Genomic DNA, 24264 nt, shown 5'->3' on the forward strand with positions numbered 1-24264 from the left:
ATCACGGTTTTGCATATCTGTGTTTGGGTCTAAGAGACCCAGGTTCTTTATTCATGGTTTTTAAAATAGTCAAAAATTGCCTATCCGTGGTTCCTGGGTGACCAGAAATGACTTCCAATGTCATTTCTGTCTGCCATTTTGCAGCACAGAGCCATTTTGTGGCTCTTCAAAAAAATTCCCATGGTTTTTGGCAAAAATTCACAATTTTGGAGGATTTGCCGGGGGGGGGATCTTGCTGGAGGCCTGGAGAGAAGGGTACAGTGTTTTATTCCCTTTATTTCTACTTTTTTGGCCATTTTTTAGTTTAAGGAACCTAACCCCTGGATTCCCATAGGGGTAAGGTTTTGTTATTTATGGTTTCTGTATTCGCGCCTATAGGTGAGAACTGAACCCCCGCAAATAATGAGGGCCACCTGTATCTTGTAATGGTATAATGTATGTAAAGTTTAAATAACACTTGGGCAGAATATGCCCTCCCCAATATTCGCTGAAATTTCTCAAGGGGAGAATCTTCATTTTGGTTTGTAAAATAACTTTCAGCTACTCGGGTGCCAAATTAACATTTTCTGACTGTAGCCTACAGAAGAATGTTTTGTCAAGACAATGAGGGACTTTGTTTCTTTGATCTTGAAAGAAAATATGATTTTGCTCATAAACTTGTTTATAAAATTCAATTCTATCCGCTGCACTCTTTTTTAAAAAACAAAACCAAAAAAATGCGGAAGTCTCAATTCATGAGGGGGTTCGTTTCTGAGTATACTTCTTAAGGTTTTCTGAAGGTGTTCTTCCTATGTTAGCCATGCCCTCAAGGACCCATCTATGGACATGCAAATTATTATTGTGTGAAGAAATTTGTGAGGTAAGAATTTGAGAACTGGAGAATAATTCTCATAAGCAGTCTTCTCCCCTCCAAGTGAAGAACATCCGGGGGGGGGGGGGCGGGGACAATGGTTGGAGAATATTCTTGTGCATGTCTATTTTATATATTGCTAATTATTACTGTATATGTAGCATTGTTTAATTGGATCATGTATATAATTTAAAAGATGGATAGAATTGCATTGTAAAATACTGTTCCTATGGAACCACTACCTTTGTAAAGCTAACACACAATGAGGCTGTTCACACATGCAGCCATGCCCGGGCTAAGCCATGCCTGAGCTTGGCGGCTCATGAGAACCGCCAGGATCGCCCCCAATCCTGGTAGCACTTTGGCGACAAACCCGCCTGCAGAGCCAGCCTCCTAAATGAGGTTAAGGAAGTGAGCGCTCCCTTGACCCATTTTCTTGGTCATGTACAGTGCCGGCTGCTTTTAGCCTGTGCTGCAACAGTGAGGGGAGTGCCATAATTCATCACAGTGAATTATTGGATTTCTGGGGGCTGGGATGACATGTCCCAGCCCCCAACCCTCCGTGCTACTGGGAGCAGCAGAGGAGCGGACTGCAGGGAAGGTAAGTTTGAGCAGTCTTCCTGCCATCTGCCCGGTAGCCCTCTCACTCAGTTGTGAGAATGGGCTCATCTGCTGAAGTTTTGTTTTTCTGTGTATGAGGAAGACATGAGTAAAGAGAGTAGTTGGCAGTTAGTGAACCACTATCGTGTGAGAACTTGATTCTTACACTCTACAATTGGTCTTTCTCTTCCTCGTTTTGATGGCCTGCTTTCCCTCACTAGGTTGCTTGATATCAGTGTCAAATAGGGTGAGCCAAGTTCCTCTGATCTGCTAAGACTGAAAGGCTATTCACAGGACATGAACCAAATGGAGTAACCCAGGCGGATCATGTCATCTGGAGTGCTGAGAGCCCTCTGCTCCAGGCTGCTCCAGAACATATTAGTCCTGGGTTTGCTTTTTGTTTGTTTCTTTGTTTTTGTTTTACTGAGGTAAAACAAACCTGTATTTCATTTTACCTTGGTAGGTGATCATGTGCACAATAACATCCAGGTAAAAAGGATCCCACGCCCCGGCCCACCACCATTTCCAGTAGCAAGCCGGGGTGGGGGAAGGAGCAGCTGTACTGACCACATTGGCAGCTGCTCTAAGGAGAACAGCTGCTGCACTCATGGCATGGGGCAATTTGACCTTGGGGCTCAAGTCCTCCCTCTCCTAGCTGTTGTCATCATCGCAATGCCACTTGTGTGGGTGGCAGTGCAGTGAAGGGAAAGATGATGGTGCTCATCTTTCGGGGAAGGCAGGCAAGTTCCTGCCTTCCCCACAGACCTCTCCAGTGGCGACATGGGGCCATGTGAATGACCTCAGAGTGTCCACAAAATAACTTGCACCATCTGTATCCTGTTGGAACTTATTGATCAGGGAGGGGCCATATTCTGAAACCCTGTCTGAAACCCTGGAGACCCATAATGCAACCCATTACTGTAAACAATAATGAGCTTGAGGGACCAATGGTCTGAGTTGGGCAGCTTCATACATTGATTTCTGTGGGCTTAAGCACCTAGCTTTGAGTTGAATTGTGGTTTCCAGGTATAATCTGGCAGGATCTGATTTCTCCAGACCTGGACTGTCTTAGATCAAGCCAAGGATCTTATATAGACAAGACAGAACTACTCACATGTTTGGACCTGTTTTGAATGCATTTTTACCCCAGTAGGCCTTAGGAGGGCTCTTATGCTCCTAGCCAGTTACTGTAAGGATAACCACCTGGTTATAAATTTTCAGAAATCTAAGGTGATGGTATTTGCCAAAAAGCCTGAAAAATATAATTGGTGTATAGAGGGTCATTGGATTGAACAGGTTAACAGTTTTAAATACCTGGGTGTGGTCTTTCATACTACAGGGTCATGAAAGGCCCATGTGGACTATGCTGTCCAACAAGCTCAAAGGAGCACATCTGCAATTCTGAGATTGTTTTGCTCCAAAGGAGGAGAGGTTATTCCTGCAGCACTAAAGCTGTTCATTGCCAAACCACTAGCACAGCTTCTGTGTGGTGTACAACTGGGCCCCTATTCCAACTACAGGTCACTGGAGATTGTCCAGTCTAAGTTTATAAGAGCTGTACTCAGGGCCTCCAGATGTATTTCTAATGCTACACTAAGGTTAGAAATGGGCGTTCAGAGGGTGGAATCCAAAGCATGCATTTCAATTTTCAACTACTGGCTTAAGATCAATTTTCCCCCTTTGGGGCTGATTCCCTTTGTACTGGCAGACAGATTTCAATCTTCCTGGACACAAGCACTGCTGACAAAACTCTCATTACTTGGCTTCTCTTTAGAATATTTGTCACAATTGGGATATAATCAAGCCAAGAAGATCCTCAAACAGAGGATCTTGGACTTGGAGCATCAAAATGACCTAGATGTCATCCTGCAGACCATAAGAGGGTGCCTTGGCAATCATAGTTGGGAACCAGCCAGTTATTTATCATCACTCTCTTTACCCAACCATCAGAGAGTGTTCCTTAGACCAAGATATGAAGCCTTACCATTGGGAGTTTTTAGTGGGAAATTTCTGAAAATTCCCCTAGCCAGTTGGATCTGCCCCTGTGGTTCAGGTGAGGTTGAATCTGTCCACCACGTGCTGCTATATTGTTCTTTTATGACAGTCAACTTAGTCTTAGTACTCCCTTGCTATTATATTACCCCAGCCAAACTGATGACTTTTATGTCACACTTCTCCTTGCAGACAATAAATCATCTATTACACACAAGGTTGCTAAATTTTGTGCGACTGCTGTTAAGATCTGCCAACAATTAATTTCTACCATTTAGATCTTACCATAAAACATTTACTTTGTTGGTGTATCGTATGATAGATTATCTGAACGTTCTATAATTTGTTGTGTTTATGTCCGATCTGTGATCGTAATAACACTATTCATTCATTCATTCATTCATTCATTCAATGCATTTTTATATTTTAGTTATATTTTATTTTGTAGTTTTACTGGGATTTCTGCATTGCTTCTACATTGTATTTGGTAACGACATATTGCTGAAGTTCATTAATATTTGGCTGTACCTGCAGCTTTCCTTGATGTTACTTTGACATCTGTGGCAAGCAGAAAGGCTGAGAGCATGATGAATTCCTTGCTGAGAACAAAAATGCATGCCATGTCAGTAACGTCATATTATTTGGCCTTTGGGGCTGGGCCTTCAGAGTGGGACTGAGGGCTGGGGGGAGGTTATATTTCAGAGGAGGAGGGGGTAGAAGTTAGGGTCAGAGGTTGCTGGTCTTCTAATCTACTGAGTTGTGCCAGGCCTTTTTGCAGGTATGTATGGCTCTCTTGAGCGGGATGATGTGTGGGCTGCATCTGGTAGTACTGGGGCAGCTATTGCTGTATTGGTGGGGAATAGAAGAATTGGTGCTGGCAGGGCAGCTGGCTGTTACAGGGGAAGGGAAATCAGTAATTTACTAACTGTTTCCACTTCCAACTGCTTTGTCAACTCTCAGGCCTTGGGGAGCAGCTCCAACTATCCACAGAGCCTGGCCTTGCTCCTCTGCAGTGCCAGTTCAGTTCAGAATAAGACTGAAATCATCCATGACTTGATCATGGATGAGGGAGCTGACCTGGCATGTATAACTGAGACCTGGTTGGGGAGGCGAGTGGTCCAGTGTGGGCTCAGCTTCTCCCTCCAGGTTACTCTGTTGTGGAGCAGACTAGGGGAAGTGGGTGGGGGTGGAGTGGCTGTGGTCCATAAGAATACCATCTCCCTTTCCAGGGCCCCTGTGAGACAGCTGGCTTATACTGAGTGTGTATTTCTGAGGCTGGGAACTAGGGATAGATTGGGGATTCTGTTGGTGTACTGTCCACCCCGCTGCCCAACTAACTCCCTAACTGAGCTGACGGAGATGGTTGCGGAGTTGGTGTTGGAGGCTCCCATGCTTCTGGTGCTAGGGGACTTCAATATCGACTTTGGGGCTGGCTTGTCTGGTGTGGCTCAGGAGTTCATAGCAGCCATGACAACTATGGGCCTATCCCAATTCATTTCTGAACCAACTCATGTGGCCAACCACACACTCGATTTGGTCTTTTTGTTCAGATCAGGGGGGTGTTTTGTTCAGGGGGGTGTTTTGTTCAGATCAGGAGGGGGGGAGCCAGTGTTTTCCCTATTGTCATGGACAGACCACTACCTGGTTAAGATGGTTTCACAGCCACAACCCACCCCTGCAGGGGTGATGGACCTATTAGAATGGTCTGCCCCAAAAGGCTGCTGAACCCAGCAGGTTTCCAAAAGGCCTTGGAGGGTTTTGAAGTTGGTGCAGGCGGTAATTCTGTCGATGCCCTGGTGGGAACCTGGAGCAGGGAACTCATCAGGGCAGTAGACATGATTTCTCCTAAGCATTCCTAAGGGTTGTGAGGAGTTTAATTTCTGCTCCTTCTGCTTCAAATCAGTGTTCTGCTGTGACGCTTTTAATGGGTTCTTTGCAGACAAAATCTCCTGTATTCGGGCCAACTTGGACTCCACTATATCTGTAGGATCTATGAAGCAGATGTCCAGCAATCCCTCTTGCAGTGTTAGGTTGGATCAGTTGCAATCTGTGACTCCTGAGGATGTGGACAAGCTGCTTGAGGCTGTGCGGACTACCACCTGTTCTCTGGATCCTTGCCTGACTTGGCTGCTTCTGTCTAGGAGGGAGACAGCTGGAGATGGCCTAGTTAATATCATAAATGCATCACTGAGGGAGGGTAGTATGCCTCTATGTTTGAAGGAGGCAATGGTTAGACCTTTTCTTAAGAAGCCTACCCTCGACCTCTTAGCGATGGATAGTTATAGGTCAATCCCCAATCTCCCTTTGGGCAAGGTGATCAAGAGCGTCGTGGCCAACCAGCTCCAGGCAGTTTTGGAGGAAACTGATTATCTAGACGCATTTCAAACTGGCTTTAGAATGGCCATGGGGTCGAGACAGCCTTGGTTGGCCTGATGGATGACCTCTACTAGGGCATCAACAGAGGGAGTGTGACTCTGTTGGTTCTGTTGGATCTCTTGGAAGCGTTCAATACCATCGACCATGGTATCCTTCTGGATCACCTGGGGGAGTTGGGGATAGGGTGCATTGCTTTGCAGTGGTTCCGCTCCTATCTCTCAGGTAGATTCCAGATGGTGGAGCTTGATGACAGCTGCTCCTCTAAACAGAAGCTGTTATATGGAGTCCCTCAGGGCTCTATTCTGTCACCAATGCTTTGTAATATCTACATGAAACTGTTGGGTGAGGTCATCAGGAGGTTTGGTACTGGGTGTTAATAGTATGCTGATGACAGCCAAATCTACTTCTCCTTTTCATCTGCGTTATCAGGACATGGTATTCATTCCCTAAATGCCTGCATACAGGCAGAAATGGGCTGGATGAGGGATAACAAGTTGAAGTTGAATCCAAGCAAGACGGAGGTGCTCATTGTAGGGGTTCATAATCTGAGGGATGAGTTAGCTCTCCCTGTGCTGGATGGGGTTACACTCCCCTGGAAGGAGCAGGTACAGAGCTTAGGAGTACTCCTGGACCCAGGCCTCACTTTGTTATCTCAGGTGGAGCCTATGTCCAGGAGTGCCTGGAGACTCCATGCCATTCAGCAAGACTCCAGTCCTGTCCCCAGAGCCCCTCCATCACCCTTGGGACCCCATCAGCAGACACTACACCATGTTAGGCCAAACCCCAACACAGAAGCAAAGTGCTCACTTGGCTGCTTAGTGTGGTGTATTTGATTAATGTATTCCTTGATTCAGGCCAGATTTTGAATGGGGCTTTAGTTACTTGTATTCTAGTCCTGGAGTAGAAGTGGCGGGGGTCAGTGAGTGGGTAACAAGCAGCCAGCAGCAAGAGCATGGAAAAGCAGTCTGCACTTGCCTCTCTGTACGTAATATCTATTTTATTAAACTATTAATATTCCTGGTTCTACTCCACTGCCATGTCCTTGCATGCCACAACTCTTTCCCTTGGATTCTACAATTGGGACTGCCCCCCATGGGCCTACTCGGGATGATGGGGGTGGGCTGCTCAGGCACCTGATTTCAAGTGTGGCCAGCCTGAACTTCAGGATGGTGTGGGGGGTCCTGGCTTTTGCACAACCTCTTTGTTAGCTCCTTCTTCAACCTCTTCTTCTTCAACCTCCCGGCTTGACTATTGCAATGAGCTCTGCGTGGGGCTGCCTTTGTATGTAGTGTCCACTGATGGGGTCCCAAGGGTGATGGAGGGGTTCTGGGGACAGGGCTGGAGTCTTGCTGAATGGCATGGAGTCTCCAGAGCTCCAGGAATCCTCAGTGGGTGCAACTGGAAGGGTGACAAGCTCTGCCTGTTCAGGGTCTGTTGGATCCAGAGGGCTTTCATTAGAGCCAGGAGTCTTGGCTGGAGCATCCTCCTCCCCGCCCCTCCTCCTCCTCCTCCTCCTCCTCCTCTGAGTCAGAGTCTAGGTGGGTCCATACAGAACTCTTCCAGACTAGTCAGATTCCCAGGTAAATTGGGCCTCCTGAAATTTAAAAAAATCATTTAAATGGAACTTAACCTTGTTCACCAGCTCATTACCAATTCCAGACACTGACTGTTTTTCACTGAAACCGTCATAGACACATTTTTAGACAGACTCCCTTCTGTGTGACCTGTTGATATTGGTTTGCTGCATGATTAGGAAATTCTGGATTGCTACAGTTTACTGTAAGGGAGTTGGTTTGCCTAGCAATAAAACTGCTCTGCATTGCAAAATCCTCAGGTAAATTAATCCCCCTTGCCCACAATCTGTGCTTGCTTCCTTGTGCTTTTTGGTTTGAACTTGATGGGGAAACAACAGAATTTCTAAATATGCAATGAACATTTTATTCTAAAAGACCACATTGTTCTTAAACTAATAGCTGTCATTTACTGCTGGGAAGAGAGCCTTGGTTGCAAAATCAATTTGCTCAGTCCTCATATTGCTCAATCCACCCTTTATAAAAATGATAACTAAACACTGAGAAGTTAGTCTCGGTGAGTCTCCTCTTGAGCACCAGAAATTTCAGAGTAAGTGGCTGGAATTGGGGATCTTATATTTTCATAACAGGGACCCCTGGTTGTTTTTCTAAGGTGGTGTGGGTGGGGCTCAAAGCAGTCAGAACACGATGATTATTCTCTGCATTCCAGGTGCATTTTTATATTTCCTTTTTTAATGAGCAAATAGTTATCTACTACTACTACTACAAATATTTATTTACCGCTTTTTAACATATTTGCTCAAAGCAGTTTATAGTAAGCTAATAGATGAGGCTTGTCATTGACTGTGCAAAGTCATTTTGCATAGATTATACTTCTAGGAACGTTCAAGAAATTAAATATATGTAATAGAATTTTTTATTAATGTGCTTGCAAAAGGGAAGTAAAAGAACAGTTTTAAACCTGTAGGATTTCAGCTTCGAAGACAATTCATTTTATTGTATAATGACCATATATGGTAAATTTGACTCATAGTAAATTTGTATCTGAGAAAGATATTCTGCTTTTATTGGACATTATGTTATTTTGGAATGATAGATCTGATTATTGAGTGAATAATCTGTTGAAAACAATAGTTAAAATTTGATTAATTCAGAATTTCTGCTTTTAAAAAACTACAAAAATTATTTAAATTTTGACCAAGCATATCCCCAGGTAAAACATAGTGCATTCAGCTAATTTGAGTGGCAGGATTGTGTATACAAAATTTGGCATCTGTAGGTCATTGAGAAGTATGACTTTCTTTTGTACATACAAACACCACCCCCGACACACACATTCTTCAAAATATAAAATAGACAAATAAGATAGTTCCCTGTCCCAAAAGGGCTCACAATGTAGAAAGATAAGGTGAACAGCAGCAACAGCCCCTGGAAGTTGATGTTGTGCTGAGTTTGGATAGGGACAGTTGCTCTCTCCCTGCTAAATATAAGAGAATCACCATTTTACAATGATTTTTGCTCCGTTAGCAGGAGTTCTGTCACATGCAATATTGTTAAAATGAATTTATCACCATTTTTTCATTTGAAATTGTGAATGACAACGAAAGAAATCAAAGGACTAATAAGTGATTAAAGGAAAACTATAATGCCCTTATGGGATTCAGCTATGGAACACTCTTAGTATGAACAAAGTTAACCTAAATTTAACCTAAATTAATTTTAGGTTAACCTAAATTATTAACCTAAATTATTTTAACCTACATTATTTGCTCAGATAAGAAGAATGGCTCAGATCAAGGACTCATGTCAGGTATGGGTTGATAACTCTGTGTGCTTTTTAATAGGTCCAACTGTCTGAAAGATGCTTCTGTATCTAGCATTCAGTATTCTTATTCTGGGAACATCTCTGGTAACCTCACAGCCCAGAAAGCGTGGCCAGAAAGGAGGTGGAGATGAAGGTAAGTTCTGAGCTCCCCATGCCTGCATGGTAGAGCACCTGCTTTGCATGCAGAATTCTAGTCCCAGGCTCACTTTCTGCCAACTCCACTTAAAAAAAAGGATCTTAGGGTGCAGTGATGGGAAAAGATATCTACCTGAGATGTAGTTCTCAAAAACAAGAGATAATATGACAAACCTATTTATGGGATGTACCACTTTATGGTGGGGGCTCCATTATACAACAGGAATTGACAGCACATAGAAAACCAGCATGCCAAGGCTTTCTATATGCAGGGATTTTTACTGTATGAAGGAGTATTCATTTGGTCACGTGAACACTCACTTACAAGCTGAAGTGGTACAGTCCAGAAACAAAAGTCTGGACTTTTGTGTTTCATCTGTTGTGTTTGAGAGCTAGGCTTGAGACCATGCTGAACTACTACCAATTTGAGTAGATAATACTGGGTTAGATGGACCAATGGTTTAACTGTGAATAAGGCCTTTTCATATGTGGGCAGAAATAAATTACACTCAGAATCCATTTGCAAAATGAAGACTGTATGGTTTTTAAAAATATGTTGCAAACCTAACAAAAATATAAATTATTATGCATTCATAATAGCTAGATGGGATGTGCAGAATTCCTCTGAAAGAAAAGACACCAATCCCAAGAAAAAGAATAGGTTTGTTCACACATCTATTATTAGGAGAGAACAAGTGTCCTACACTTGTCTGGGACCTGTTCACACTCCCACTTTGTGAGGGGAGAAAGCAAGAGTGAGGAGGAAAACAAGGTAGGAGAGGAAGGAAGTTATCAATGTGGAAAGATGAGCAGGGTCAGATGGTGATTTCTCCTACCTTAGTAAAGATCTGGGAATGAGAGCTGGGTAGGATTATGCTATCTGACCCAGTTCCTCTCTACCAGAAGATAACACGCCTCCTTTGCTTTTTACCTTGCACAGCTCCCAAACTAGGGTAGGATCCTTGTTCTACCCTAATAATAATCATGTGAATGAGTATTAATTATCAGCACTGGAACTCTCAATGAACACTTGCTTTTAGCAGGCTGTATATGGCTCAGTGAAAGTGATATAGTTTGACTTTTCAGGAGTGAAGACTATGGAAGAAGTATTAAATGCCATTCAAGGACAATTGGATGACCTTCAATATGCTTTTTACTCAGTTCACAACGGTAAGAGAGATGGAAATCTGGTATTTTTCAAAATAGTTTCTAAGAACCTAGCTTCGTATTTGCATACATGAGGAGACTCATGTGTTAAGTCTCTTTAAATTGTGTGTTAATATTTTGTGTTTGCTGCCTGATTACTAAGATTTTTTAACTCACTTTCTGTACAATTAAGCAACATATAATTCCTCTTTTGCTTCAGTATAGTCTAGTGGTTTTCAGACTGTAGCATCAGACAAAGTCTCTAGATTGACTGTCCACAAAAAAAACAAACAAACAAAAAAAAAAAAAAACCCTGATTGTCTGCCATGGAGGCTGTGTGTGTTGAAAAGGATTAGGAACATAGGAAACTGCCATATACTGAGTCAGACCATTGGTCTATCTAGCTCATTATTGTCTTCACAGACTGGCAGCAGCTTCTCCAAGGTTGCAGGCAGGAATCTCTCTCAGTCCTATCTTGGAGAAGCCAGGGAGGGAACTTGAAACCTTCTGCTCTTCCCAGAGTGGCTTCATCCCCTAAGGGGAATATCTTGCAGTGCTCACACATCAAGTCTCCCATTCACATGCAACCAGGGCAGACCCTGCTTAGCTATGGGGACAAGTCATGCTTGCTACTACAAGACCAGCTCTCCTCCATTCTGGGACATGTTCTAGGGTGCATGTCCAGTTCATGCTTGTTGAGCTTCACCATGATCCTGTATGAGGGGACTCCTGTTGAGTTTCCAAGCAGGGTCAAGGTCACAGGTGGGCCAGATCAGACAAAACTCTAGGGGTCCAAACATGCCCACCCACCTAGCTGATCTTTTTTTCATGGCAGAGGTGCCACAATGCAGCTGACAGACTCACAGTATTGCTGCTTTCATTGCCAGGTACCTCCTGAGAGCATCTCCCAGAGACCCCACACATTAATGTGGGGCTGGAAAATGTTACCGCTTTCCTTTGGGTATGATAGCGGGATGAGGAGCTGCTGCAAGAGCCAATAATCATGCAGCAACTCCTCCTTATCTTGTTATCCCCATTGGCCGGTGGGCTTTCTCCCAAGGGTTCCTGGAATGAGACATTGGCCAGTGGAGGGGGGGGCATTGCTTTTGAAGGACTTGGCAATGGCCTCAGTAACTCTTCCCATTCTCCAAGGGTATGGGGGGCGGGACTTGCTTCTGAACCACTTGGTGGTGGTGGTGGTGGAGGTGGTGAGGGTGGCAGCAGCAGCAGTCCTTCTTCTTCTCAGCCTCTGAAAAGGGAGCTCAGTGAGTTGGGAGAGGGGCACTGCCCCCAACAGAGCACTACAGAGCACTGCCTCAAGGCACAGGACAACCTGTCACTTACCCTCAGAAGTCCAGTTTCCCAGAAGTCCAGAGTTCCTGGGAATAGTGTTTATACCCAATATAGACTATTATCGTTCTAGAATCTAGAACATTACGAGTACATCCACCTTAGCCTTGTCTTTTATAGTTAAAGAAGTGTAACAATATGTAAAGCAGTTTGCCCTAACCTGTGCCACTTCACATGCCAATCCCTCTTTCCAGATACTCTGCATCCTCCAAGCCACAAATCAGTGTTTTTAGAGAACCTCTTGCTCTCTGAAACAACACCCCCACCCATTCTCCCTCGTTACTCCTTTTGCCTGGAACTTAGTTTCAGAACACAGATCTGATAGCAATAGCACTTACATTTATATACCGCTCTATAGCTGGAAGCTCTCTAAGCGGTTTACTGTGATTTAGCATATTGCCCCCCAACATTCTGGGTACTCATTTTACCGACCTCGGAAGGCTGAGTCAACCTTGAGCCCTTGGTCAGGATCGAACTTGCAACCTTCTGGTTACAGGGCAGCAGTTTTACCACTGCACCACCAGGGGCTCTGATGCCTCCTCTCTCTCCCTTTCCCTTCAATCCCAATTCAAAGCATTTCTTGTCATTGGATCCTGTGACAACCTCTTCGTCTGCAGCCCCAACTGAAACAAAATAGAAGTACATGAAACTAAATTTGTCCACATCAATCCCATGTTTAACAGACACCCTTTTAACTCTTCCCTCTTTCACACCTCTATTGTCTTCCTCCCAACCTGCCACGTTGTTCTTTTAAAATTCAGATTGTAAGCTCCTTGGGGCAGAAAACCTTTGTTTATATTGCTCTGTAAAGCACTAGGTAGATTGATTATCTCTTTCAAACTTTTTCAGGAAGATCCTAAAAGCAGCACATTTATAACAATGTCATGCTTGTGCTCTTTTCTTCTAGCTCGGACTTTTGCAACTGGAAGTGAAAAATTATACACCACTAATGAAAAGGAAGGCAATTATCAATCTGCAAATGCCACCTGTGTGGAAGCCGGTGGCCATATGCCTGCTCCAAAGAGAGATAGTGAGAATCAGGCCTTGCAGAATGTCTTGAAGAAAAGGGCCAACCAGTCAGTCTATCTTGACCGTAATGTCTCAGGATACTTTAACTGGGCACCTCAAGAACAAATCAACCCTGATGAAAATAAGAACTGTGTGGCGATTGATACAAATGGCAAGTGGAGGGCCATATCCTGTGAAGAACGGCTTTTGATAGTTTGTGAATTTTCCTTTGTTCCCTAACTTCTGTTAGTATCAGAACCAGTGTGTTGTAATGGAGAGAGTCTTGGTCGTGGACCAGGAAGAACCTGGTTCATACCTCCACTCAACCATGAAGCTTATGGGTTCACTCTCAGCCTGACCTTACCTTACCTTATGAAGAGCAACAAGGATCATCTCTGTATATGTTGTTATGAGCTTCTTGGAGGAAGGGTGGGATATACATGCCATAAATAAATACATCATTCATTTGAATTTTGCGAGTATCTGAGATCTATTTTAATCCGATGTGTAACAAAGATGCGTACCAGATATATATTTTTGTGAATTCCCAAGTTTTTTCATGCTTTGGAATAGCCAGGGATCTTTCTAGGGGCCATTTTAATGCAAGGATCTAATGCTCTCTTAATTCTAAATTACATTTCCTAGTTTGTGGTAACACACATCAAATAGTGATCATCCCACAATTATCACATGTTCATTATTCTGGTTGGGTTGATTTATAGTAGCTATGATTAAGTTAATGCGGTGGAGGGGAGGAAGCAACTAGTATTTTAATCTCTGGGACTTGCTTGGGGGACGGTGGTTTGGAGGTTCTGTCATTTGGGAGTTTCTCTTATGAATACCCACCTCAAACCTTCTGGGAAGAGTAGGATACAAATAATAAATGAATCACAATTAGTCCTAATCCCTCTGTGTCATATCAGGTGGCCTAAAAATAGTAACAGCTGTACAAGGATGGTCATTAATATGCATCCTCTCTGACCTGCTTCAAAATTGGCCCCTTGATATATGGAAGATCCACAGGAGCAGAAGTGACTAGGTAGATGACTGGAGTGCAAGTGGAGCGCAAGACTCGACTCGAATCCGACAGATTAAGTCATAGAGCACATCTGAAGATCTATGTTCTGGCAATTCGTGCGGCAAATAAGTGATTCTTTTCTGCCTGTATTGCAACTGCAAGCTCACATCCAGCAGAGTTGTTAAGGGCTGTGAAGGGGTTAGTACACACCCTTCCTTCCTTAAAACAGAATTTGGAACCATCAGTTACTTGCTGCGACATTTTGAATGAGTTCTTTGTGAACAAAATCTCTTGTATTCGGGCCAACTTAGATTCAGATCCCACAATTACTCTGTCTGATGTGGAAGTGTCCAACAACTCCTCTTATGTGGTTAGGTTGGATCAGTTTCAGTTTGTGACTCCTGAGGGGATGGACAAGCTACTCAGAGCAGTATGGCCTACCACCTGTTCTCCTGACTCTTGGCCAACATGGCTTATATTATCTAGCAGGGAGGTCATAGTAGAGGGACTGGTAGAGAATATAAATGCTTCTCTGAGAGGCGGGGCCGGGATGCCTCCTTGTCTTGAGGCAATTATTAGACCTTTTCTGAAGAAGCCTGTGTTGGATCCCTCAGAGCTGAGTAACTACAGGCCCGTCTCCAACCTTCCATGGCTGGGCAAGGTAACTGAGAAGGCAGTCTTGGAAGAAACTAATTATCTAGACCCAATTCAAACTGGCTTTCGGGTGGGCTATGGGGTGGAGACTGCCTTAGTCGGCCTGATGGCTGATCTCCAATTGAGAATTGACAGAGGAAGTGTGACTCTGTTGGACCTGTTGGATCTCTCAGCGGCTATTGATACTATCGACCATAGTATCCTTCTGGAGCGAATGAGAGGGTTAGGGGTGGGAGGCACTCCTTTACAGTGGTGCCACATCTACCTCTTGGGCAGATTCCAGATAGTGTAGTTCTTCTGAATGTGAACTTTTGTATGGTGTTCCCCATGGCTCCATACTGTCTCCAGTGCTTTTTAACATCTACATGAAACCGCTGAGAGAGATCATCAGGAGATTTGGTGCAGGGTGCTATCAGTATGCTGATGACACCCAAATCTATTTCTCCATGTCAGCATCATCAGGAGCAGGCACAACCTCCCTAAATGCCTGCCTGGAGGCAGTAATGGGCTGCATTAGGGATAACAAACTGAGGCTGAATCTGGATAGGACAGAGATACTTAATGTTTGGGATCGGAACTCTGGAGATGATTTTGATCTGCCCATTCTGGATGGGGTCACACTTCCCCAGAAGGAACAGATTAGCAGTCTGGGAGTGCTTCTGGCTCCACAACCTTTTATTTATTTATTGTTAAATTTATATAGCACATTTCATTAAAAACCACCCCAAGGCAGTATCCCAGGTTGGGACGGTTGCCAGAGGTGCTTTCTATCAGCTTTAGCTGATATGCCAGCTTCGTCCATTTCTTGAGATGAACAACCTCAGAACGGTGGTACATATGCTGGTAACCTCCAGACTTGATTACTGCAATGCACTCTATGTGGGGCTGCTTTTGTACATAGTCCAGAAAATGCAATTGGTGCAGAATGCAGCAGTCAGGGTGGTCTCCAGGTCATCTTGAAAGGACCATATTATTCCTATATTGAAAGAGCTACACTGGTTACCAATAGGTATCTGGGGGAAATGCATATTGCTGGTTATAACCAATAAAGCTCTAAACAGCTTAGGCCCAGGGTATTTAAGAGAACGTCTTCTTCGCTATGAGCCCTATCGCCCATTGAGATCAACCAGAGAGGTGCAGTTAAGATCATACGAGATGCACACATGCACTGCACTCATACATCCTTGTCTGGACACATACATGTGCAGCAGCATCTTATATGTGGCATTATCTCCACTGAGAGAAGCTGACTGATGCATGCCACATACAGTTCCGCTGCATTTTCAGCATTGGACAGATGGGTAAGGCAAATGTTGTAGGAGAGAACCATAGGAGAATAACTTGGAAATAGTAGTGAAGGGAAGAAAGAAGATCAGCTCTGTGAAGGGTGCATGTTTGGGGGCTTAGTGTGGCTATACTTACCACATTATATCAACATACTAAGAACTTGTAACAAAACAATGAAAACTAACTGACCTGGCGCAGAGCATCTGCGCCCCTAGTCCTCCCTGTCTCTCCTCCCCCACTTAAGCCCCAGTCTATTCTCCTCCCCGCACCAGTCTGCATTCCCTTCCTTCCCCATCTGCTGGTCTGGCCCAATGCTTTTCTTCCCTGCCTGCAGGCCTGGCCAGTGCTTTCCCTCCCTGGCAAGCGCTTTCCCTTGCTGCCCTCCAGCCTGGCAGTGGCACTTTCCCTTGCCGCCCACTGCCCCAGCGGGGCTTTCCCTTGCCACCAGCGGCTGGCAGCAGTGTACCCAAAGCTATCTGGCAACTGCTTGTGAACTCTCACGGGAGCTGCCACGCATGGGATGAGCCACGGGTATGCCTTAGAGAATTAAATATATAGATAAAAATTTAAGAACTCCCTTACAGGATTAGACCGAGGTTACTGTAACTCAGCATTCTGCTCCCAACAGTAGTCAGCCAAATGCCTTCAACCATAAGATGGTGAGGTCATTCACACATTCAAAAACTGTGTTCTACCTGGGTTTGAGAGCTGTGTGTGCTCCCAATTTTTGGTGGAAGCAAAATAAGGTGAGAGGAAAACCTGGGTAGAAGTGATTGTGTGGAAGCAAGGTAGGAGGAAAAGCTGCCCAGGTTTTCCGCCTACCTTGCTTCCACACAATCACTTATATCCAGGTCTTCTTCTCACCTTGCTTCAACACAACTGAAAATTGGGAGCACACACAGGTCCCAAACTTGGGTAGAACACAGTTTTTGATTGTGCAAATGACCTTGGTATTACCTTAACCTTCGTATCTGATATTAAGAGGTATACTCTGAATAACCTTTTTATGATGTGTTGTTGTTTGGTGTTCTGTGGTTTTTACTGTTTAACTGATTTTTAATAGTTTAAATATGATTTTAAAATTTGTAAAACACCTTGGGATGCTTTAGGAAAGGTAGTATAAACATTGAACAATAAATAAATATGGGGTGTGCAAGCTGGCTCAACGTCGAACCATTTGGCTCAACAAAGTTCAGGTTGAGCCGACCCCGGCCTCATTCAACTCAAACTGGCTTGGAGCATACTGGTAAAGGGGAATCCAGTAAGGATTCCCTTTTACCAGTAAAGTGGGGGGGACCAGGGGCCTTAGTTAAAGAGAGTTGGGGAGGGAGGGGAGTTAAATTTTACCTTAACGTTGCCACCACTTATGGCTGCGTTGGCCATAGGGGGTGGCAGCAGGGACACCACACACACACACACACACACACACACACACACACACACACACACCAGAGGCGTAACTATAGGGGGGCAGGGGGGGCACGTGCCCCGGGCGCCATCTTTTCAGGTCACACCATGACAAAAAATGTTTTTTAAAAAAATGTTTTTTTAAAATACAAATTTCTCCTGCTCAGTGCAGCAGCGCTGCAGCAGTCAAGGGAGCGCGTCGGCGCCCCTCCCCCACGAGCAGTCCCTTCCGCGCCGCCCGCGCCCCCCCCCCATTGCTTTGCTGGCGGCCAGTCAGTGGCCTGGCTTGGCGGCAGCGGGCGCCACGACAGGCGCCTTTCATGCTGCTCACTGCGCCTGCCTGCCCGCGCTCCACCCATTGCTTTGCTGGCGGCCAGTCAGTGGCCTGGCTTGGCGGCGGGCGCCTTTCATGCTGCTCACTGCGCCTGCCCTTGGCTGAGGCTCGCTCGCTCCATCGCTCGCTTAGTCTGGAACAGCCAGAAAGAGGCCCTCTAGTGGCTTGCCAGCCAGAGGGTCTCTAGTCAGTGACGCACGCGCGACTCGGCCAGCGTGCCGAGTCGCGCTGTGCAAGCGTGCGGTGCATCCGTCCTCTGTTCGCCTGCACGTGGTGGCGCGGTCGCCGTCGCGGAGGAAACCGTCGTTGCTGGGGCTGGGGCTGCACTGCAGCAGGCACAGGCAGGACGACGAGGAAAGACACACGGACACCCGGCGGCGGCACGGAAGAAAGGATTCGGCGGCGGACGGGTGGAAGCAGACCAAGTGTCAGGGTGAGAATGAGTTGCAAAAACTACAGAAGCCACATGTGGAAAAAAAACATATTAAAGAATCAGGCTTTTATTTAGCTGCCTAACTATGGTCTCAGCAGAGGCGTAACTAGGGAAAACAGCGCCCGGGGCAAGCACTGAAATTGCCCCCCCCCCGCGGCATTCCCCCCCGCCCCCCCAGCATACATCTGACGGACATACATGTTTCAGAAAACTTTTATTTTAAAAATTTAAAAAATTACAAAAATTATCAAAAATTTCAAAATGTGATAAATAACCAAAAATGCGATAAATAACCAAAAATGCAATAGGTTTTTCCTCACAAGCAACAACCCTGTGGAGTTGGCTTGTATCTCAAACAACAGAATTATGTGGAGTTGGCTTGTATCTCAAACAACAGAATTATGATGCAATGATGATACACACCACATTATACTTAGGTTTTTCCTCACAAGCAAGAGACAATCTCCAAAGGTCCTGGCATATAATCCCCTCCCCCATTTTTCTTGCCAAACTTTGCGTCTTTAGCAGGATACCACAGGCACTTGTTAAAGCTAACACTGCAGGTTTTTCTGAGATGGAGCTGTTATAGGAGCACTTCAGCGTAAACTGAGATCACAAGGCAAGCTTTCACAGTGCAAAAACGAGCATGCCAGCAAGCAGAGCTCATGGTAAAACTCCCTTGAAACACCTTGTAACAATGCACAGCCAGCTATGTTACACAGCTTGAGTCAACTCACACTGCTGTACTACCCAGGCTGTGAGAAATGACTCTCAGTTCCATATACATGCATGCATTTAAGATTGAGTGCCAAAGAATCTTTATGATTGTTTTTCTTTCTTTGGGGGCGGAGAGAGGAGCGTATAATGCAAACATTAACACCTGTTAGGCAGCTGAGCGGGGAGAGAGAGAGAGAGAATGGAGCAGTCTGGTGGGAGAGAGAGAGAGAGAGAATGGCACAGTCTTGGTGGGGGAGAGAGAGAAAGACTTAAGAGACTTAACTGCGCAGGCGCGCCTCGCAGTTGGGAAGCAACACCGGGCCAAATAGCAGACCCGAGTGTCACTCTGGTTTCTGCCGCTGTGCGCCACTGCTGCCGTGGGGGAGGGTAAGGAAGAACACCCGCACCCCCACAGCCATCTCCTCGGCCGTGCAGCGGCTGGAATTTTTTTTGAGGAGGTGTTTTTTAAGCAGCAGGGGGAGGAAGAGGAAATAGCCCTGGGGGCCAGGAAAAAAGGCCTTGCGGGCCGCATCCGGCCCCCGGGCCGCATGTTGTGCAGGCCTGAAATAGAGGGAGTATTTGGTACAGGCCTACTTCCCAAAATAATTTTTACTAGTAGGAAGACTTCCAACAAAAGTAGCCATTCCTCTCCTTTCAGTTTTGTGATGTTTTGAACACACACACACACACCTGTTCACACTTAGCCAGGCTGCCATCTGATATTTTAGTATCTACAACTGTTTTCTGAATCAGAGAGCAGCATATCAGAAAATATGCTCAACTTCCAATTGAGAAATTTCACTAAGGAACAGTGACAGATTATTGTTGTTTTTTCAAAGGTCTCCAGGGAATGTGTATATGTTTGTTTTCTGATACCATACCATATATATTATTAAAGTGTTCATGCTGTTGCCAGTGACTGCCAGGAGGCTGTTTGCTTGTCAGCTCAAGTAAGTATTGAACAAATCTTGATTTATTTATAACAAAAATAAAGATTTACAAAGCATTCAGTTTTACTGTCAAATTACAATGTTCAGCGAAGAGCTGGCAAGATACATTAACATAAGACTCCTTACATCTCTTTACAAGAATGAATAATTGCCTTGGTGTCATGACTGAACAAGTAAGAAACAAGGAACCTGGGAGAAAATGTGCTCCAGTATTTGATAAGGGTTAAAAAAAAAAGCGATCAACAACCCACAATTCAGTCAGTCTATTCAGACTAATGTCATTTCTGAAACCATGATCACCATTTCTGAAACCACTGTGCACATTTGCACAATAGCAACCCATTCCAAAATCCATCATGCTGTCAACAAGTATACTTACGTTAAACTATGTTATATTTGCCCAAACAAGGATAAATGAATGACAATCCAGCACAGAGTTAGGTGTGCTTACATGTGTCTAGCTAGGTGGATTCCACTTCTATAGTTTCTACATTCTTATTTCAAGTTTTCATCAAACCAGTGCTGACAGTTTCTCCTTTTTGCACAGAACTGTTTGTATTTTCATGATATTTCAGTCACTTGACACCACACTCCTTTTCAGATGTGAACATGGATGAATAAGAGCCAATCCATATGCACTTACATACTGGTAGCTCCACCCCTGGCAGGGGTTCTCAAACTTGGGTCCCCAGATGTTGTTGGCCTACAACTCTCTTGATCTCCAGCCACAATGGCCAAAGGCCAATGGCATTGAGACTAGGGATGATGGGGACCCACTTGCTTATAGAACGGCTAACAAATAAAGTTTTATTATTATGAAAATAAATGTGGAGCCTTTATTTAAAGTTGGGATCTGAAAATTTTGACTGATTGATAATCTGACAGAATCTGACAAAATTCAAATTGGCAGCCAGATTCTTGATAGAAATTCACTGCTCAAGACTATTAAACACAACTGTAATAATTCTTCCAAGTGGCTTCATATCTGCCAAGGTGAGATGTATGCAGATCACAGCGAGTGAGCTGAGAACCCTCTACTTTCTCCAGTATCCATTTTAAAAGACCTCAGGTCTGCATATATGGTTGACCTATAAACCAGACTTTCTCTTCTCCTACCAGTGAGAAAGACCACATTAACTCTTCTCGTGTGTGTGTGTGTGTGCTCTCTCTCTCTCTCTCTCTCTCTCTCTCTCTCTCTCTCTCTCTCTCTCTCTCTCACACACACACACACACACACACACACACACACACACACACTATTCTGCATCTTATATTGGCTAGAGTGCATTGTTATATCCTCCTTGTGTGATGAGGGAGCTGTATTACTGAAGTGCCAAAGGCAAGGTAGCTCCCCTCCTCCCCCACCACTACTTCTAGATAATGTCATAACAAGAGCCCAATTCAGACATTATGCTGTACAAGTGTAGAGATGTCTGTACACGTGTACATGTGTTTGTGTGAATGACTATACCTGTGTTCATTTTAAAAGTGAACCTGGGTACAGGCCAGGTACATGCATGGTACATTTAGGAAGTGTACTTCTGTATCTGTGTTCAACATAACATGTGAATGACTGTATCAGTGTACAGATCTGTACTTTGTGTACATTGTACACTTGTATGAGTGTTGAACATAATGTATGAATGGGCCTAAGGTCACCAATTGGTTGGGGCTATATAGTCTATTTTGTTTATTGGTTAATCCAAGCTGAGTTCTCCTTTTCCCTAACACTACACTAAATCCATCTGAGGGATTGTATTCCCTCAGGAACTTTATATTTTAGTCACTTGGAGAGATGTGGTCTGCATCATTATCAAGACAGAGGAGAGGTTAGTACTGGCAAAAAAAAATCATCACCCAGAGTATACGTTTTAAAATGTGCAGCTTGAGAACCAAATAATAATAAGCTATTATATATTTTGAAGAGTGAGTTTGTTGGTATATTTGTGTGAGAAGTCAGAGGCGCTCTTACTGCTGGACCTTGGGGTTCTGGCCCGTGGCTACCTAGATCCGGGGGGCCTCCCAAGTTCGGGCTGCTCCCCCACGCTGCCCCACCACAGTCTCCATGCCCGAGCGTGCACCTTTTTTAAAAAAAGTCAGTATGCAGTGGTGGCACTAGCTGCAGGGAGGGCAGGGTGGCAGAGAGGATGCGGGGGGGCGGCATATCCTCCTTTAAGGAGGATATGTTTATGGGGGGGTGGGATGGGGCACAGTGGTGGCATTTGCAGAAAGGGTGGGGCAGCGAGGAGGGGACAAGGAGAGTTCCACCTGTTACCCTTCCTCCACATCCAGGATGGGAGGTGGCGAGCTCCGTCCAGCTCCACCACTCCCTCCTCCCAAGTGACAGCTCCTCACCAATCTGCTTCTCCATCACTTGGGAGGAGGGAGCGGAGGAGCTGGACAGAGCTCACCGCCTCTCATCCCAAATGCAGAAGAAGGGTAATAGGGGGAAGTGGGGGAAGCTAAACTCCTTCAGAGTTGAGAGAGAATTCTTCCACAAAAGGCCGAGCCTGCAGGGAGTAGGATCACAGGAGGAGAAAAGAGGCTTTAAAGGGATACTCATTAAAGTGTAGGGGTTGCAGCAAGTGTTTCAGAGAACAAATAGAAAGGTGCCCGCTTTGTACACTGATGGCGAGAGGGCATGCCACGTGGTGCTAGAAAGATTGAATCTATCCACCACAGCATACAGACATGCACAAAGTGCCATCTAGTCTGTGAATGTAGGACCTGCAAAGCGAAAAGATGGCATTCTCTGGAGAAGCGTTGCTTGCTTCCCCTCCTTAACATCTCCTCTTTCTCCACAGTCCCCACGCCCCCACTTGCTTTACAGGAATGCAAATCCTACTTAATACTGAAATCAGGGGAATTGTAAGCATGTGGGCCAAGTCAGTGATTCTTCTCCCTTTATTCAGCCTTCCAAGGGGCCATTCTCCCATCCTCTCTGCCCCAACCTCCCTGCAAATGCCACCATCACACCCTCCGCCCTGGTAAACATATCCTCCTTAAAGGGGAACTCTCCCACACACACACACTTTCCAAGCAGCTAGTGCCACCACCGCACAGCGGTGTCTTTTTTAAAATAAAAAACCTGTGCAAAAAGGGAAGGACTTTCTCCCCCACACACACCATCACAACTGGGGATGGGGGGCTCCGAAGCCCTTCAGGTCCAGGCTTTCAAATGACCTGGGTGAGCCACTGCATGAAGTCATACTTCCCGATTACATACAGATGCCAACTTTTGCACTTATAATACTGCCTCTTAAATTAGCTGAATGTAGTGCTTTTTACACTGGAATATGCTGGGAGGAAAGTTTGAATGTGTTTGGTGTGCTTTTTAGAAGAAATTCTGAATATCATCATATTTTAACTCTTCTTATCAACAGATTTTCAACACTCAATAATCATATCAATAATTCAAAAATAACATCATGCCCAAAAGAAGCAGAAGATCTTTCTCAGATTCAAATTTACTATGTTTCAAATTTACCATAATTATTCAATAAATTATTCAATAAAATATTCTTTGAAGTTGAAATCCTATAAGTTTCAAACTGTTCTTTTACTTCCCTTTTAAAGTAAAGTTGTGCCGTCAAGTCGGTGTCAACTCCTGGCGACCACAGAGCCATGTGGTTTTCTTTGGTAGAATACAGGAGGGGTTCACCATTGCCATCTCCCTTGCACATACCATTGAGCAGTATGAGATGATGCCTTTCAGGATCCTCCTATATCGCTGCTGCCCGATATAGGTGTTTCCCATAGTCTGGGAAACAAAGCAGTGGGGATTCAAACTAGCAACCTCTTGCTCCCTAGGCAAGTCATTTCCCCACTGCATCATTAGGTGACTATACCTAATGTGGTTCCCTTTTACAAGCACATTAATAAAAAAAATTCTATTACATCTATTTAATTAATTGAACTTTCCTGTAAGTGCAATCTAAGCAAAATGACTTTGCCCTGTCAACAATGGGCCTCACCTATGAGTAATAAATGTTGAGTCTTTGAATAAGTCATTTCACATGTCCAAACCACATGTTGTGTCAGAAACTGGCTTCTGTGCAGAATGAGGCCAAGGCAATCTTGTATAGCAAGCACAGATCAGTGGGCAAGTTGAATCCAAGTTTTACAGAAGTAGCACATTACCACCAGACCTCTCTGGTCTACTGGTGCAAGGCGGCTTCCTTGGCTGGTCTACATGCAGTCCTCCCACCCCTTGGCCAGAGCTAGGATGTGGCACACAGGCTGAACAGCTCTCAAGTCACCCATTCAAGGTACATTATTAGCTCAGGGTAAACTATTAGCTCAAGTTCTGGTGCATTGTTTTATCAATTCTTACAACAGAGTATAAGCTAGTATCAGTTTCACCAAATTAAATTACAAATTCTGTCTTACCTAAGTAAACTGATGAGCCTGTGGCTGAGGAGATATTTGAACCAGGGCCTTCCCAGATTACAATTGAGAGGCTAAGCAACTTCACCTGCTCTGGTGGTAGCTGAAAAGGCATAGGCTAGCACTGCTCACCCCCTCAATAAGTGTGTGATGGAAGAAAATGTGGAGAAAGAAAAGATCTAAAGAGAACTAAGATGCCAAATGATTGCTTCACAGATGCAGGGGCATAACTATAACAGGGCAAGGGGAGACAGTTGTCTGGGG

At 44.7% G+C, this 24264-nt stretch overlaps 1 protein-coding gene across 1 annotated transcript; it reads left to right on the forward strand.

Annotated features, from left to right (window-relative positions):
- Positions 1-7887: 7887 nt before the first annotated feature.
- Positions 7888-13285, forward strand: LOC128352297 (phospholipase A2 inhibitor alpha-like protein). The gene is made up of 4 exons (XM_053312750.1): positions 7888-7939; positions 9195-9308; positions 10397-10480; positions 12714-13285. The coding sequence occupies exons 2-4, from the start codon at positions 9212-9214 to the stop codon at positions 13052-13054; spliced, it is 522 nt and encodes a 173-aa protein (XP_053168725.1). The 5' UTR covers positions 7888-7939; positions 9195-9211; the 3' UTR covers positions 13055-13285.
- Positions 13286-24264: the final 10979 nt, after the last annotated feature.

Source organism: Hemicordylus capensis, chromosome 3, assembly GCF_027244095.1.
Source record: "Hemicordylus capensis ecotype Gifberg chromosome 3, rHemCap1.1.pri, whole genome shotgun sequence".
Classification (NCBI taxonomy): Eukaryota; Metazoa; Chordata; class Lepidosauria; order Squamata; family Cordylidae; genus Hemicordylus; species Hemicordylus capensis.